Below are 18,962 nucleotides of genomic sequence, written 5' to 3'. Positions count from 1 at the left end.
ACCAAAAGTGCTTATTTTTTCCATTGATAGACTGAAGTTGTTACTTAAAGTGTCTGACAACTTCATGCAAAGGATCGCTACAAAGATAGACCTTTTCTTTTAAGAGTAAGTTTAGTTTTTCTCACCAAACTAAGAGATGGGACAGATAGATCTGATATCTGTATTGTAGGCTGGCTTTGACATAGTTCACTCATCTGATATTGGACGAATGCCACAATCTGTGTATGGATCCTAATTTTGCCTTTCATGTTTCTATTACGTGTAATTATTGCGTGTTGTGACATGTAATTAATGCTAAATGTCATCATGTCAAACTACAGCTGGAGTGAAGATATGTACATGCCATCTCACTCCTGGTTCAATCTATGTTTCCAAACCATAACCAACATAAACCAGCACGTTCTGAACGAACAAACTTAATCAAACTTAAACTTTCAGCAATGCATGATGGGAAAAGACGGCCGTCTCTCAGCGATATCTGCATCAGATGTCAACTTCACAAGCCAGACTCCTACAGCGCCCCACAATGGTCAGAAGACAGGCGTGTCTTCTGACCAGATTATGATTAGTTGCAAAAACATCATTTTTAGTGGACATACTTTGAAGCTTGAACTTTGAACTTTGAGCAGCATAGTTGTCCAGAGGGATGACGTTGCAGCTTTCCTTCATGCTGGCTGCAGAAAAATAAGAAATGCTGCTGAAAATAGGTTCCAGGTTGAAAAGTACAGAAGCTGCCCTTCGATTTAAATTTCAAAATATGAACCAAATTTGTCATAATGTTTTCCTTTGCTACCTGAACTGAATGTTCCTCTTTCTCAACTGAGATGTGTGAAAACAAGTTTTTTTCACACCTCCACCTTCAAGTGTTTTTATGTTTATCTACAGTTACATTGATTACTCTGGCTTTGTTTCCAAACTCTCGTTTAATGTTATTGAGCCTCTCTGTGGTTAATAACAGTCCGCAGGAGCAGGAGAGGTCCGGGAAAGGTTAGCGGAGCACCAAGTGGGCTCTTAATGAGGGTAAAAAGTTGTTTTGAAACTCTGGTGAACTGAAGCTTGTCTCCTGCTAACTGTTATCTTCTTTGTGGGCTTGTCACAAGCTACAGTGCTAAGCTCTCGGCTTTGTTGCGGGTGTGATGTCTTCTTACATGTGACAACTAGCAAGAATGTGGTTGTTTGTGCGTGTTAGTGTGGTCTCTCTCTGTGTGTGTGTGTGTGTGTGTGTGTGAGAGAGAGAGAGAACAACTCTGGAAACCAGAGTGTGAGTGACAGCTTGGCGCTCAGCATGCTCTGTCAATCAGATTTCGCGTGTGTGGTGAGGTGTGTATGTGTGTTGCCTCGTTTGTGTGCGTGTGTCGTGGCAATAGCAGAAGCCTGGAGCGAAGTACCAAGCTGCCCATCACAGCACAGCCAGACACGGCTCCTCCACGGACCTCCAGCAGGCCCCATTATCTGGCACATGAACACACGCGCGGCGAACACACGCATCAGTCAGTGCAGCCAGGGGCCCATTACCAGACCACAAACCCCAAGACAGTACACTCTCAGAAATAAGGGTTCCAAAAGGGTTAATCCTGAAGGCCTGAAGTTCTACACAGAAACTGAGGAACCTGTTTTTTTTGTTGTTGTTTTTTTGAAGAAACAGTTTGTCAGGGGTTTTTTGTAAGATCAAGGGTTCCATTTAGAATCACTTACATTCAGAGAACCCTTTTTGGAAGAATTTCTTCAAGGACTATTGGAATCCTTGAAGAACTCTTTCCTCACAGGTTCTTTGCACTATAATATTAAAGGGTTCTAACTAGAACTTTCTGGGTGGTTTCTAGGCAAACCCTTAGAACCCTTGAAATATAAAAAGGCTCTAGATTGAACCCCCCCAGGTGGGTTCTAAATAAAACCCTTAGAATATGAAAAGGTTCTTGGCATAACCCCCTGGGTGGGTTCTAGATAAAAACATTGGAAAAGACGGTTCTGTGTGGAAGCACTGTACCATAGACGGGTAGATATAACCCTTTATGTTGGGTTCTAGATAGAACTCTCTGAAAGGGTTCCAAGTAGAACCTTTGTAAAAATTTCTACCAGGAACAAAAACAGTATTGTCCTGCTGAGCATGTCCACCAAAAATAAACTGGTTCAGAAACTGAAAAGTCTCCGTCTGGAACCAAAAAAATAGCCGGTTTTCCTTTGGAGCTAAAGTTGTGCGTTTTCTAGCACCCTCTGTTGATGACATCATTGATTACAATGGTTCCGCTCAGAACTGGTGGAAATGTGGGCCGGTTCACTAGATAGACCAAGGTTTCACTGGAACTGATTCAAGAACCAGAGCTTATTTGGTGAAAAAAAAGACCCCTATGAGGACAAACCAAAAAACCCTTAATGGTTCTAGTTAGCACCTTTATTTCTAAGATTGTAGTGAACCTGCAGAGAACGCTCAGCGCCGGTCTGTCAGGGCTGCACTTACTCGCTGCCAGAGGTAGAAATGATATTTTGTGGAAAAACTGGGCCAGGACTTTAAACTGCTTGTCAGCGCTGTAATAAATATACAGATTTTCATCCAGATGTGAAAAGGTTTGTCCAGTGGTGCATGTCAAATGGATACCTCTCTTTCTGGGTGCCCCCTGCAGCATGAACGATACAACCTTACTGATCAATTGTATACTCCACTAGATCCAATTAAATGTTAGCAGATATAATGGCAGCATGGTGTAATTGCTTAGAAAAACATTTTGTTGAGTGATCGGATTTTTGAGGGGGGGAAGTGTGGCATATTGTGCTTTTTCGTCTCGGTGCACAGGGCCGGTTGATAGAGTGGAAAAACCTGAGTGGAAAAACCTGGCCCTCTCAATCTGTTCACCGACTCTCCTTTTTTATTAAGTATTTATCGTATGGCTTTGTCAGCACACATGTCCAAGAAAGCAGAATAGATGCATACAGTATGGTGGTATGATTAACATGACTTGCTCACAGTCTAGAGTCAAGTTTGACCATTTATGTTGTAATTTTTTAAAAGATATATTTTAAAAATTCAGGCTAAAGTAATGATGAGGAGGTATATCAAAGGTAAATCTGAGGGGTCAAATTAATCTACAGATTATCTTTGCTTGTTTGTTCTAAACACTGTCAGAAAATGGTGAAAACTGCCTATTGCAGTTTCCTAGAGCCAAAGGTGACCTTCTGGCAGTGCTGGGTTTGTGTCATCAACTGTCAGAAATTTAAAGATATTCACGTTTTTATAGAGCAGAAGCAATTAATCATTCAGTTAATTAGTTGAACAACTATTTCATTACTCATTAAATCAACACTTTTCGCAAAAATGGCATATATTATCTACTTCTGGCTTCTTAAATGGAGCATCTGCTGCTTTTATAGAATATGAGAGTTGTTGACTGTTGTTGGGACGAAACTTAAATGTAACCTTCGGCACTCAGAGTGTGTGACACACATTTTTCACTATGTCATGGACTTAACGATTCATTCATTAATCAAAAGGTCAGAGTAATCAGTATTTAAAAAAAATGTTAGTTGCAGAATTTGTTTGCTGTTACCATAAGACCAAAAAAGTAGAAAATTCTTACAGTTGATTAAGTTTTGCTCTGTACTCCAATAACGGTTAAGCATGCTTTGCCATCCTGGGAAAAAAATATCACACATGGTACAAAGGAATGACACTCTACCCTGATATTCTTACTCTAATCTGACCACTCTCTCTCCTCATTCATAAACCTAACCAACCCAAACCAATGAAAGCAAAGAGTACTGGCCAATCAGAGTCAGAGATAGGCAGGTCACACCATGCTGAAAAGAAAAACAAATTTTAAAGGTGGTTAAAAGATGTTGCTGCAACATATAGGACAATAAAAGTCACCCAGCAACATTTTCTAACCATCTTAAAAATCTAATTGTCTTTTCAACACCAGTCTAGCACAGAGCATGTCTAAATACAGGAAACAGGAAAGGAGAAAGTTGACCGCCAGGTACCAAGCCTGCTTAAGAGCTAGTGGAGCACAGAACAAAAAGAGGCGGGACTCGGGAAGAGTCATTTGAAAATCTGGCATTTATACTTAGAAACTGATCTAAAGAGTAAATAAAGAAAAAAAACAGTTTGAAAGGGGGTGTTTCACTGCCTCTTGTGGTTGAACGTTTCAAGTCAATCTGTCATCATTGATAGAGTACACCCAACAGTAATTTCATGGTGCACTGATGCACCGTTAAGGACATTACTACATCATTGCTGCAAGATAAAAAGATAAACCGAACAAGAATCGCAGTGGCTTTTAAGTCGCTCTTCAAAAGATTCATTGATTGTCAACATTGGTTGCCAGGGTTTTTTTATTATTGTTATGCAAGTCTTTTTTTAAGTAGCAGTATAAAAGTACCAAAGCCAAAAAAAACCATAAACAAGAACAGCACAGGCTAAACAAAAGAACAGTTTCGTCCTTCCAGTGTTCATAACAGTAATGATTCAGAAGTCCGTCAGCACAGCACCAGTCCTTGAAGGCGTCATCGAGTGACCTATTTTACAGATGAAACTTGGAAACAAAAGCATAGTCCCTGTGGCACAACCAAAGCAAGAAAAAAAACAACCCACTCCTTTTTGTATATTAGCTGAAATATTCACTGAAGAAGAAGCTTAACATTAAGCCATGAATTAAACATGAGACATACATGCAAAAGGCAAATAAATACCTGTTGTATTTGTATTTTTTGTTGCACCTGAGCTCTAAGCAGCTTCATTTTTTCAAGCCAAAAAGGTTGTGAACCACTGCTCTCTACAATGAAAAGTATTTTAGATTTAAGCAAGACAAGAGAAAAGAAAGGTATTTGATTTTCTGTCATTTTTTCTCTCCCTCTAGACCACAGTGCCACCTTTCACCCCTTCGCCCACCGAGTGCCAGTCCACCAGTCTGGTCTCCAACTCCCCGGTCCTCTCCGGCAGCTACAGCAGCGGCATCTCCTCCCTCAGCCGCTGCAGCGTGTCGGAGGCTTCGGGCACCGAGCTGCCCACAGGCGACCACCCGCCCCACCCACTGCCTCCTCCCACCACCTTGCCAAACTCCGTCTCCAGCAGCTCGGACGAGCCGATCCGCAGGGAGAACAAGACCCCGCCCCCCTACAGCGTGTACGAGAGGAACAACCCCCGCAGGCCCGTGCCGCTGCCCCACAGCCTCTCCATCCCCCCACAGACGGACCCCCCAGCCCTGCCGCCCAAGCCTCACCAGCTCCGCACGGGCAGCATGAAGCTGGACGGAACCGCCGACCCTCGAGTCCCCAGACCAAGGCCTCTGCCCAGGAAGGTGTCCCAGCTATAGGTGCTGGTTCGGGTCCAGGTCTGGAGAGCTTGAAGAAACACACTGGCGTATTTTGCACTTTTCTACTGGGCACTCACTTGTTTTTTGTGATCTTCAGTTTGGCATTCCTGACCTACACTCCAATAAAAGACACAGGCCTATAGATTAACAGGCAGTCAAAAAAAACTGGAGAAACTCTCAAATAATGAAAGTTTCTTTTTGTATTTGCTAGAGGGCATTGCATTGACTTTGACTTGGGTCATTCCGCACTTTTAGCTCTAGTATGTACAATAGGTTACCACGGTCAGTCAGTCACAGCATATGTTTACCAGAACAGTCTAGAAAAACACAGTTTTGATAGATGTAATAATCTGAAATATATGTATATTGGTATATATGAGAATTGTTTTTGCCTTAAGTATTGGAAACAGAGTCTTTTATCCGTGAGTCTTGCACGTTTTTTTTTTTTTTTTAAACAACTCTGTACATTTGTATACTGTATGGCTAAAAAGGTGCTAGAGGCCTCGAGTATGCATTTCAGTGAAGTGTAGTAGACAAGGTTGTGTTCCCATAGTCATATCCACACAAGGAATGGCACAAAAAAGTGATTAAATGCTGTTATACATGCATTATTTGCCAGCTTTTAAAAGTACAAAAATATTACAAAAGTAATGACCATATTTTGTCATTTTTATATAGTAAGTCTGGTAAAGGTAACTTCAGCACAGTAGTTTTGAGGCTTGCTCTAACTACACATGGTCATATGTAGATCAGAAAACTAGAGAGGTTTTCAGTGGGGAGTTGCCACCTTAACAAACCACTCTACTGCCCTTCTCTCTCTAGAGTCTTAAAATCAGCCCTTCACACTTTGCAAAAACTGCCCCATCGGAGGAAGAATTTCACACTTTTCATGTGGATGACAAGTCAGTGTTTATGATTACTTCTCTCCCCTTTTGAAATCTCTGTAGTGTGTGCTATATTCAGTAAGAAAGCTGAGTTCTCCGGCTGCAAAATCAGTTGTTCTTCCGGCCTCCAGTGATGTCATAGTGATGTCAGTGGTGGTGTTAAGGAAGAAGTACAGGCTATTTCAGCTTGGATTTCTAGTCTCCGTCTCTGGGTAGCCAGGGAGCGTGCTAGATGAGTATTTTTTTGTCACTGAATACTTTGTTTTAGCCAACAAAGTAAAAGCTATAGGCTAGAGTGGTGATACTCATATGCAGTGCTTGTTGGTACATGTAGGCGCTAACTCTAGCCTGTGGACCAGATGAACCTGCTGCGCTCATGTTTCCTTTTGCTGTGACAGATGGTTTAATATGCAGATTTTATACATTAGCTGACTGAGGAGTGTTCCCTGTTTCAGATTTGTCACACGTTTTGCTGCTCTGATGTAGGTCTGTCCATTTGTGTTCACTCAGCAGGTTCGTTCATCGAACACATCAGGCTCCCAAAACTCAGATCAAACCATCAAACTAGGCAGAGCTGATCAAATGTGGATATAGATTCTGTTAGTGCAGTGCCTGTTTCTCACCTAAAATGTTTTAGGTATCTTAGTGTACTGTTTAGCTGTAATATCAGAAAGGTTGCAACCAGGTGGCCACCATTTTGTGTCAAGCTTTAAAACAAAGGCTCCCAAAACTCAGGTAAAACTATACCCTTAGGCAGTGTTGATCAAATATGGATCAAGGTGTTACTACATTGCATATATCTTGCCAAAACTGTTTTCAGAAACATATTTTAGCGCATTGTTTAGCTGTAATACAAGGCTGTCATTATGTTCATGGAAACAGACCAAACTCTGCTATGTCACATGTTGTGTTGCTCTAATGTATTGTAGGTCCATTCAGTTGTGTCCAGAGGCATTCTGGCCTGCACATATTGATAGCTCCCTTTAGAAACTGAAAATGAGCTGAGAGTTTCCGTGAATTGGTCTGCTAATGCCAGGCTCGAAGAACTTCTTGGTTAATATAGCACACACTGAATAATTTATTGCTTCAGTTGACTACATTTACCATCAACACTGACTGGACATCCTCATGAAAAGTGCTGAATTCTGCCTTTAACAATGAAACAATGAACGTGGACCAAACACACGGCTAAACATTGGTGCAATTGCATGCTTAGAAGCTGGACATTGACCATCGCCATTGATGTGAACATTTATGTGAACACACCCTATTCCTCCTGCATGATGTCCATGACAACAGATCTTTAGGGGGGGTGGTTACCAAGTATTGTGCCAAAGGAAAATGTACAATGTGCTGTAAAGAAACTTCTTTTTCTTTTAAAGTGGGACCTGGAATCAAGAAATGATGGAAATTGCTTGGAAATGCTCAGCTGAAACGACATTTTAAAGAATTTTTAAAGTGATTTTACCCCCAAAAAATCCTGATTAAACTCTATCTATTGATCAGATGTAACTAAAGACAAGCACAAACAAGACTTAATCATCTGTATTATGACCAGTACTGTTATTATAAACTCTCTATTTGACAAAACAGTAATTGGAACAGAGTTTCACTGTCAGCAGTCACCTTAAAAACACATGAGGACTGACACTCTTGTTGATGAAATATTTACAAACTAATCATTGTCAAATATTTGTACAGTTGAGATTTACTTTGTGTTTGATTAAAAAGATGGACGTGAGTTGACTGCACTATAAATAGTTGCTCAGTTCAACCACGTTGCATTGCTGCAGTGAAGTAAGTGTTCTGTGGCAGACAGATTTCACATTGTTTTGTAAAATAGAGGAAATTTTGGCATAAAATATTCATCAATCTTAAATCCGTGCAACATTTTTGGGGGGCTGGGACTAGCTTTAGTATTGTTTGTATGTTTCATTTTTGTATGGTTAATTTACTTTTTGATTTGTTGTGAATTTTTGAGATTAAATATTCACATTAATCAGTACTTGAGAGCCTGTAAATTATATGATGAGATTAATGTAAGTATGCCAAATATAAAATTTGTGTATTACAATTAATGTAAATATTGTGTTTTTAACAAAATGTAGCTATAACAATTTACAGCTTTGAATGTAATGTTGAAGCAGCAAATTATTATTATAAATGTTCAAACTTTTATGGTTTTGTGAGTGTAGAAAAACTAAGGTCATGCATAATGACACCTAACACATTTACAAGTTCAATAAACTGCCCTATGTAATACAAACAGAACGACTGACAGATGTCTGTGTCATGAGATGTTATAGCTTTGTGACTTAGAGTGGGATTGAGGTTTCATAACTATGGATCAGCCTGCCAGAACTTTCTATAATTGTGCCGAAAGTCTGAACCATCCAAAAAAAAAACAAAAAAAAAAACATTACAAACTAACAGCCTCTTTGGTTCAGTCCAAGTTTCGGCTGTTTGGTTGGGACTGAAGTCCTGGGGAGGTTTTACGCCTGTAATTTTGGTTTTGATCAAACTTAAAATTTGGCAAGCCTGGACCAAACCAGGTAGGTCTGAAAGGGCCTTAAGAATTGGTCTTTTATGTATTATTGAGGTTTCACAGGGGCAAAGTATTCCCCCGATGCTACAGATATCGAAGTTGATTGGCCATCGACATTGCCTCATTGGCTTGTGTGTTTTCTGGTGGTTGATGGGGGGATCAACATGCCAGAACTTTCTGTAATTGGGCTGAAAGACTGAACCATCCCAGTAATGTTTTCACACCAGAAATAAACCAAATGGTTGAAGTTTCACAGAGGCAAAATATTCAACCAACACCACAGAGATCCAAGATGATTGGCCATCAGCAATGCCTCATTGGCTTGTTATTATTTGATGTGGAGGAATCCAGCTAGGCATCAGTCTGCCAGGACTGCAAATGGTCTGAGAGTCCAAACTATCCCAAAAAAATGTTTTCACACCAGAAGGGAAAAGAACCATTGTTCAGTTTGATCTAGACCAGGAAAACCTCTTTGGTCACAGCAAGGTTGGTCTGTGTAGTCTGGACCCCTGTACACCCATAAGTTTGATTTGGATCAAACTTAAAAGTCCGAAAGTCCAGAACAAATGTGGTAAGTGTGAAAGAGCCCTTTGAATTTTTATTATGCATCATTGGCTTTTTATTGTTTGACGGTGGGAAGGCAGCCAGGGGTCATGTGGCTTTGCTGGGGTTTGGGATCTGAAGCTGATAAAGTAAACATCACTACATGTTACACTGACCAACTGAAACCACTCACTGTATGTGTCTTACAGTGAGTGTCCTCTTGAGCGACTACCACCGGTTTACATTTTCCCCAACTAATTGGATGTGTAGGCGGCAACGGAGAGCATGGAGCACAAAGGGAACTGAGAACAATTAGAAAAGACGAAATCCAACATGAAAGATGACTGTCAAAAAAGGTGAAAGTTGGTTTGTGATTATGTGAAGCATTTCGCTTTTTGTTTTATAAACCCCTTCCATTAGCATTAAGTGTATCCCAGTTATTTTCAGTAAATCTTATTACAATTCAGTATTATTCAATATCATGCATTTGGGATATTCTAAAATGAGAGTCATAAAGAGCTAAATTGTAGAACAAATTACTATTGTGTTAAGAGCAAATTAATTCTGTGTAATATTTGACATTTTTTACAAAAGGCTAAATGGTTCAGGTAAACTTTGATTTATAAATCTAGCCAAAGGCGAAATCAGCTTAATGAACAACAAACACTGAGTGCTCCAATCAGTGAATCCACAAATCAGCTCATTTCCCCCCCCCCCCACATTTTTATCTCTAAAGACCTCACTAAAGTTAACTCTGTAGTGTATATCATGGCCCTCAGGCAACAGAAAACCTTCTGTGAGAATCAGAAACACTTTTAAATTCCTGCACATGACCAAGGTAGTGTGTGCATAAGAGGGTTAAGACATAATGCACCCCCAGTAATTAACTGAAATGGGCACACCTTGACTCACTTCCTCCTCTGGAAGGAAGGAGGAAGTGATTTTGGGAGGAAGACCGGTTCTTGTCAGGAAACCTGGGACATAAATCTATCACCACTCGAAAGAACAGTTAGTCAGCAAGCATGAATTTTTATCTTTAAAATGTGAACTGTATCTAGTCTTGCTCTGTTTGGGCAGAATGGACTGTTTCTTTGGATTTCCTTGGAACAAACTAAAAGAGATTGACAGCACTTATCAGGTAAGATCAGTTACTTTCTCTGTGACCCATGAAAAGTGGTTTTTGCCTTTGAGACTTTTAAAACACAATATTTACCTTTGTAAAAAACTATCTCAAGTGTTCAAGTCTGCTTCAAACTTTGTTACTGGAAGGTTAGCATTCCTATAACTTTCTAAATGTTTCATTTCTTGTCGTGAGTGCTAAGTGCTAGCTGTTAGCCGGGATTTACACCAGGCGCACGTGCGCCGGGGTTTTGCTCCGTCATGCACCTGACCTCAATTTACACCAGCTGCGTTTCAGCAGCGGAGGGTTTTGCCCGTCTGATTATGTTTACTTGCTCTGACTTTGTTGACTAAGGCCTCTTTCCTTGCTTTTTGTGCTTCTACCATGGATAAGCAGGCTACATAGTTAAATTGTTTATTTTCTGTCTGTCTTTATGTGAGTCTGCACGGGGTGTTTTATTTTGAAAATCAACCGGATTCTCCCCTGTTTTCCGTGCCTGACTTCCTGCCCATTCGACCAGCTCTGTGTCAATTGACGCGCCATCCGTCGAAAATAGACTCGCTGCGTATTCTCGGCTGAGCAGAGCGCCGTGCCGCTTCTGGGACGCTGCTGAGACGCGCCGCGGCGCTTCTGGTGTAAATTTCAGCATTGACTAGAATGGGAACTATTTCTCTGCGTGCGTCTGGTGTAAATGCCGGGTTACACTGCAGGCTAACATTACCAAGACATTTTCTTCTGGATGTCAAGGGATTTTAGACTAGATATCCATCATTAGCACAGAGGTCCAGAGGCCTGCACAAATCAAAAGCAGTGTCTTTGGAATGACATAAACCTTTGATGAGGAAATGATAAGGTCAGTAAAACAGACATGCTACCAGTGTGGCTATGGGGATATCACTCTTAATTTGGCCAAGCCTGAATACTTGCATTCCCATCAGCTCTCATTGTAAGCATTTTAGCAAGCTAGTGCAGCTGATGTCTTGTTAAAGGAAAACATGGAGGACCACAGCCACAGTATAAAGCACAGACCGCTCGAGATAGTGCAGCAGAGAATGTTTGTAAAACTTTCCTACATGTGTTGAAAGAGATAAGGGATCATTTTGACAGATATTGCCTTTGTGATATGATTCATAATTGTCATATAACATGATGATGTGACATTTGTTGGTGTCTGTACCAAACCACCATAATGCTGTTTTATCACAATTTTTACTATTTCAAAAAAATTGGAGGTGCTGCGAAGTGGACATTGCATTGGCCCCACTGCAATTTCACTAATATTCCAATTAATTGTGCAGCCCTACTTTTATGCATAGGAATTTGGTCCACAGAGAGTCTACTTTCAAGACAAAAAGGATAGTCAATTGCAACGTATACTGAAATTTATGTAGGACAGCTCATGGGTCGCAGTGTTTTGTTGCACCAAAGACAGAGCAGTCATAACACAGATTTTAAACATCTTTGTACAAACAGCTGAATTCTGGTGAGTTGTAAGTTTCATGCCCCTACTTTCAAACAGTGGCAGTCAGACTGACACTAACTTCCCTTTTACATAAAGCTGTAATTGGCTCAGTTGTTAATCTGCTCCTCTCCTTAAATCTCACATGTTGGAGTCGGGCATCCTCGACCATGCGGAGCCTGTAGAGATCTCCCCGTGGCCTGCGAGGCTCAGAGGCTGTAGATGAGTTACTGGTGTGTGATAACAGAAGACACATTCACACAGGGGAGCTGGTTCCCCGTTCATCACAAAGCATCTAATTACCGCACCGCCGCGGTCGAACTGAAGCTTGTTCCCACTCTGTAGTCAGCACAACAGTTGTGTGCCGCTGATGGAACTTGACTGCGGGACACTGAACAATTGCAAATTGTGTTGGGGTGTGTGCGCATCCCCGCACTCACTCGCCCACAAACATGCTGTGTGTGCGTGGGGCGGTGATTGGGCGCACCTCACCTGTCAGCACTCATCATAATTGTTGGTGGTTGGCTGTAATATGACAGCAATTATCATGTCAGGAATGAATTCCCGGCTAATCGCAGAGTCTCCTCGCAACAGAGGGCGCGCGCTGCGGCGACCGGAGAGACATGCCTCCACCATTCAGCAAGCCTGGGAGAATTGTTGTCGGTTACAAACCTCAGCGGGCTTGTCAATCTGCCCATTATTGAGAGAGGAGCCGCATTCTGCTTGTAGTAGCAGCGAGCAAAGCTTGTCCTGGTTAAAGGACAGGAGAGAGTTAAGCTGGTGACAAATTTCTGCTGATGCTCAGACACTGACATTTTGCATTTGTGGGCACAGATAGTTTCCCTACAACAAAGGGAACCTTGGCTGCAGGCAGGGAGCTGTAATAACATGTAAATATTATGAACCTGCAGAGCTCCTGGTAATTGTAGACACGTTCAGCACATTTCTAAAAGATGCAGCATTCATTATATCCAGCAGAAGGTTTTGGAAAACAGTTTAGCCCTATTATAAAAGCACTAAACATCCTTCGTTTATAGCATTCATGGGTGATGATACATAATTATCAGGGGGAAGGCAGAGCTAGGTATTAATTTAAAGTTGCCTGGGGCGAATTTTGGAGAACACACAGCCGCAGAGAAACCCAAGGTGTTTGTCTCGCTCTGCAAATCTCTCCAGGGAGAGGGGAAGCTGGAGCAGCTCTGCAGGGAGCAAAAGAACCTCCATCTCCGAGGCACACCGAAGAGAAGTTTCAAAGGGAAACTCGCACAGAATAGATGGCGCGTTTTATCTTTCTGCTCCACTCCTATATCTGCTCTGTTGTGTTCAGCGGCTTATGGGGGGATTTTCACCTGACAGCTTCAAATACTGCAGGTTGTTTTTAATGGCACGATGAGTGAAGTCTAATTTTTTTGACTTTTTTGTGCTGTCCTCAGAGGAGGCCTCGGCTGAATGGGTAGTTGACTGCTGGTTTCGAATGCTTTGTATGCTGAAGAGGAGAACAAGACGAAAAGATGTGAGGGAAGTGAAGGGGTGTGTGTGTGTGTGTGTGTGTATAAGACACACACTGTATATATTCCTGCAGATTTGTGCAGTATTTTTCTAAAACGACTGCAGGAAGGAGGTGTAGCGCAGGCCAGAGTTCAACCTTTGTGCTAACAATACTGAGGAAAATTGCTTCACTATTTTAAAAGATTCATCCCTTATCAACCTTTGTAGTAAATTTAGTCTGACTGCAAAGTAAATGGTGTGAAGAAACAAAGTGGTTTATTAAGGTAAATAAATAATTCCATCCAATTAGATCTGACATGTTTATAAATCCACAGAGAGACTGAATGAATTTGGTTGCAAAGAAACAAATAACACAAGAAACAGAAAACTCAACAAGTGATGCACCTAAAAACAAGACGGATAAAACTGGCAATACTGTACATATGAAAATAAACACATTTAAAAAAAAACCTTAAATTTCCCAAGAAATCACAATCAATATTTTAAGTATTTTCTATCATATATGTATTCTGCCATGGTTATCTGGCCCAACAATGACAAAATGTTCTCAGGTTTCCTTAATGGTATGTTAGAGTTTGTTTTTTCCCTGAAATCAACTAAAAAATATTGATGACATCCTGCACTCAGGGGCATATACTAATTTTGTATCCAATGCAAAGCTTTTTTGTTTTGCCCCTGCTGTGGTTTCTGGGGGCCGAGCCTCACTTGAAGAAAACATAACTTTATTCACTGATTTGGGCAAAACTAGGTCATTTTTTATGGAGAAAATATTTCCTGGTTTTCATTCTGATATCCTTAATGACAGATTCTTGATGGACAGATAGCACTGACTTACTTGTTGCTAAAGTACCTAAGCAAACCGCTGTAACTTAAAACATCAACGTTGCCTTTTAGTTTCACCCAGGACTTAAACCCCAGTCTCCTGGGTGAAAGTCCCGTGTTTGTTTGAGCCATCCATCCATTACACCTTCTTCATATGTGGTCATTGTCACTCTTTATACATCACCTGTAATGATTACTACGTCTGCTAGAGGCTGCCGCCTAACAATAAATGTAAATATGGAACAGTAAGCTGCTTGCACAGAAGACCTACACACTCCTTTTCCTAGAGAGGACAGGCTGTAATAGTAGCCCCTTGTGAATAGGACTGAATCAGTTATTATCATTATTGTCAACACTGTTTTGGAGTTGTTCTTCGATGAAAACATGAAAGAGAGAAGAAACATACAACAAAAGGACTCTCCACTGTATTCGGTGTGGCGTACATTGAGACAGCTACTGTAAATCACACAGCAGAATATTCAATATCCTTGAAACGAAGTAAGGACCCTGGAGAATATGAGATTAAGTCCTTCCAAGCTTAAAGGTTACATGGTACTTGAAAACTGGGATTTCTAAATGCTTGTACAGTATCTGGTGAATATCTTTGTCCATTATAATGTAGCAGTTCTACAATCGTATGAAATTCAGGGTTAAAGTGAGGGAGGTTTTTTTGTTATGCAAAGGAAAAGTGGATCTGTACTGAAGCACCACACAGAATCATACTTATTACAGCTTGTATATGTTGATGAAACAGCCATTATGACCTTAAACCTTGAAAGGGAATCACAGAAGCTATATGTATGGAAGTATTAACTCTCTTCGATATGGTACGCCCATGGCTCATACCTCTTGAGACGCTTTTATCCAGCACTTGAACCGTACTACTGCAGTCCTCTCATTATCATACACCCCTATCCTTTCCAGTGAGTCATCCTCTCGAAGGTCAGCAATCGGCGACCCTGTTTACTGAGCTTTCGTGCCCACCAAGGGTTCTCGATCGTGGCTTCCACTCCAGCCCCTGTGGTTCGGCGGTCCGCACGGCATGACCAGAGGGCAGCTGCATCAAGTCTTGCATCAGGCCAGCCATGCTAAAAGGTACTCCTCTGCCCTTATCTAACCTCTCGCTGTCACCCTCCCTCATTCTCCGCGGGGTGTATATTAAATTAAATGTTGGGCTCTCTCCGTCTCCGCTCTCGTGGGTGATCGCCTTAGTTCTGCCTGGGTAGTCCGCCTGTGAAGAGGCCTTTCTTGTTTCTCCTACACACATGAATAAACATAAGGTCAGGTGAGATTTTGAAGCGTTGTCGCTATGAGGGGTTTGCTGTTGAGTTAAAAACCAGCTCAAGGGTTACATTAGGCCAGGAAGGATGGCACAGTGAGGGGAGTGGGGAAGTAAACCTCTGTCTGTATGAAGTAGACTGCGCTGGGCTGCGGTAGCTTGACAAAGACTACAATTAAATAAGCTTGAGGGGAATTGCCCTGACTAGAGAGTGACATAACTGGAAAAATATTAGATACTGGAGAGAGACTACCAGTTTAAAATGAACAGACCAACCAGGTTTGAAAGATGTAGTTTCTTCCCTGTGTGACCGATCCCCATTCTACTGCAATACAGCTGTGTACAACAAAGATTTTGACATCCAACTTAAGGGCAAAATTGTTTTCAGGGGGCACATTTTAAAAAGTCGACATAAACAGTTCCACCTCATGAATTTATTACAGTATAAAACATCTATAGTATGTATACTATAGGAGACTGACGAAGTTTTGCAGTAGGCTTTCAATAATCTTGTTAATTGGCAGTAATGGTTTTGCCTCAACATGCAGCACATAAAAGCAGGTACTGACCACAAAACTTCTAAGAATTTAAAATGTTCCTATTGGCTTCAAAGGACCTGGACAGTTCCTTTCTAAGGAACATCTTGAGCATTTCAGTGTCATATCAACATCAACAACCAGTTATTTGCAAGATGAAAAAATAATGTAACAAAAGCACTATTCACAAGGGACTAGTATTACCTCAGGACCTCTAGTAGTTTGTAATAATTGCGGAGGTCAGTGTGATCATAATCCTGTGTGAATCTTTGATGTCCATAATCTGTGAAGTAAAAATTTTTAATTTTTATTTTAATTTCCTCTGCTTCTTGTTTCTGTCTTTCCCAGTTTAAAACTATGGAAGCTGCATTGGCATTTATAAATGGATGTTCTGAGAGCGTTTTGGGTGCAAATTCAAAAAGCTAATCTGCTTACAGGGATCTTAATGTCACTTTATACCTGAAGCGCTGAGTAACTGACAGATTGCATATGATCAAGTCAAAGGCTAGTGTTTTTAAGGCTTGATTTTTTTAGGGGCTGGGCAATCAAATATGCAGTATTGTTTGCCTTTGTTTGAATTTTTTCCATATTAAAAAGAGAGGATTATGAAAAAGCATACAATTAAACTTTTTTATGAATCAGTTAAAAATGTGAAATGTGAATGGGCATGCTAAAGTTAGTTCATATTTGGAAACTTTGGAGAACATTTTCCACCTCTTAGGGAAACGGATAATTTCAAATCAGATCTTTTGGGAAGACGCTATGTGTCAAATGGTGAAATCCATCCATATTTGAGCTGGAGAACAGTGAAGAGGAGCTGTGGGAGAAGGAAACTGAAAAATTTAGATGAGCAGCATTCAGGCAGAGAAGATAAAGTACCAACACCTTGAGGGAATACAAAATAATTTCCAAAGTTCATGGAAAGGTAGAGAAAAAAATGGGTGTTGCGGTCTTGAGGGGTCATATTTCAAAACACAAACTCTTCTCTGCCAGTAGCTGGTCTTACTTGTTGAATAAATACAAGTAGCATTCAGGATTTCTATACATCACAGCATACAGAGCCTTAAATCAGAGCTCAAAGAGCAGCTGCGATGCTAGCAGCAGAATTTACAAAGTGGTTACGGCTTCTGTGCCGAGTTCAACAAAAGCAGCAAACTGGCTGCCAAAAAAGCAGCACAAACGTTTTCTTACTGTGCCTTTCTGCAAACTTTTCATTCCACTGCTTGTTTTCGACCGCCCTCAGATTGTAAATGGTGTTTCAAAAGAGAATGCTGTCAGAATTTGGCGCCCGGGTATGTCGTGAAGGGGGTGCCGGTGGCGGGTGGTAAGCCATGGGAAGGATAATGCACTGCTTGAGCATGCATGGTTTGATTCCTGCAGGAGAATGACTTTACTGGGCTATTACCGCTTCAGCTAGACAGCGCTGAATTGTTCTTTTGTTCTGGCAGTGATGCTCTGAGGGGGTTTCTCACAATGAATTCCTATTGATTTTTCTGGTCATGTCATCAAATTGTATGTGGCTTGAATCGTGACTACTGTTTTCTCATCTGCTCCCCGAGGTTCCTCTCCTCTATTAACTTTTTATCCTATTTGGATGGGGCAAAACTAAACAAAAGACAGCGAGAATGAAAGCTGGGATGAAACTGGAAAATAGAAGTAAACACAATGAGCAGACCTGCTGTGTAAGTCAATTGTTCAATAAACTTCCAGGACATTTGACGAATGTCAATCCTCAACCATTTTCTGTTCTCATTGTTGTAAACACCAGACTACAAATCATTTAATGATGGAGTTCTGATGTTGCCACTTAGAAGTATCACTTTTATCATATGTATGAGATGCAGCTGGCTCCTGACTTGATAACTTTGAAAAGAAAATCAATCCATCAGGGGTTTAGCTGCTGCAGTCTCACTTGTTCTGGTGTGATGTGTTGCTAACATGAGGAACAATAAACAGCCAGGACATTACTATAAGTTTGTTGACTTTATGGCTCTCCTAGTACTGTTACATTATGTTTTAGTATGTCATAGATGAATCTAAAAGGGCGACTTTGCTATTTTTCAACCTCTACATTAGTAGATCCCGAGTTTTTTGTGCTCAAGTGTTTAAGTCCACTAAGGACTTGTTTTTGCCGCTTGTTCAACCAGAATTGCTCTATGAAATATTGCTCAAACAGTGCCAACCAGACTACATTTGCAAAATTGTAATTTTAACATGCTTTTTGCAAAGGGAGTCAAAAGCAGTAAAACGGCTGTTTCTTATTAAACAAAATGTATCTTGCTCTTTTTTAAAAAAAGAACTGTCTTTGTGATCATTTCCATAATGTTGTGAGACTCCTAGAATAACAATCTGAGTCTGTTAGTAGCAAAAACAAACACTTTTAGATGATGTACTTCAACAGTTTGCAGTTGTCCAGAGGCATTACGTATGTTAATTTAGTTTCTGCCAGCTTTCTCCCTCAATACAGGACCAATTTAGAGAAACTGTTGTTCTCATTATTCACTGACACACAAAAACATGAAAAAATAGGGTCAAGGTTGAAAAATACCTAAGTTAACATTAACTGTTTTATTATTATATTAATTTATTATAGCACCTTTTGACAGCAAAGGAAAAAATGCTTTACATAAAGGCATAAAAAATGAAGTATATAAAAGAAATACAGGGCAATATATAAAGACAAATGGATTTTATTACATTTAAGATAGAAATGTGCTGCAACTGAATAAAGTCAAACAGTAAGATAAACAGTAAAAACTGAAGAATCAGCAGAGTCACAGTGCAGTGTGAAAACCCAACATAATAAAATGAAAAGGAAAACACAAAAGCTATGAACCTTGATTTTAAAAGAGCCGAGAGGTTGAAGCAGATGTCAGTTTTCCTGGGTGTTTTTTCAGATGTGTGGTGCATTCAAACTGGATATTGCGTCTGAATCTTGGCAACTTTACAGTTAAGTAGA

The 18,962-nt window shown here is 40.6% G+C and overlaps 1 protein-coding gene across 7 annotated transcripts in view; it reads left to right on the top strand.

The window, feature by feature from the left end:
- The window catches only part of dock4b (dedicator of cytokinesis 4b), a 169,673-nt gene extending 163,571 nt beyond the window's left edge, over nucleotides 1-6,102 (top strand). For all 7 annotated transcript variants that reach the window (XM_084710674.1, XM_084710671.1, XM_084710670.1 and 4 more), the window contains one exon: nucleotides 4,851-6,102. In XM_084710674.1, coding sequence (XP_084566800.1) covers nucleotides 4,851-5,306 — 456 coding nt within the window. In that variant the 3' untranslated portion in view covers nucleotides 5,307-6,102. The remainder of the gene's footprint in view (nucleotides 1-4,850) is intronic.
- Nucleotides 6,103-18,962: the final 12,860 nt, after the last annotated feature.

This window comes from Lutjanus erythropterus, chromosome 22 (genome assembly GCF_056507025.1).
Source record: "Lutjanus erythropterus isolate fLutEry1 chromosome 22, fLutEry1.hap2, whole genome shotgun sequence".
NCBI lineage: Eukaryota > Metazoa > Chordata > Actinopteri > Lutjaniformes > Lutjanidae > Lutjanus > Lutjanus erythropterus.
This window is presented reverse-complemented; position numbering and strand designations above follow the sequence as displayed.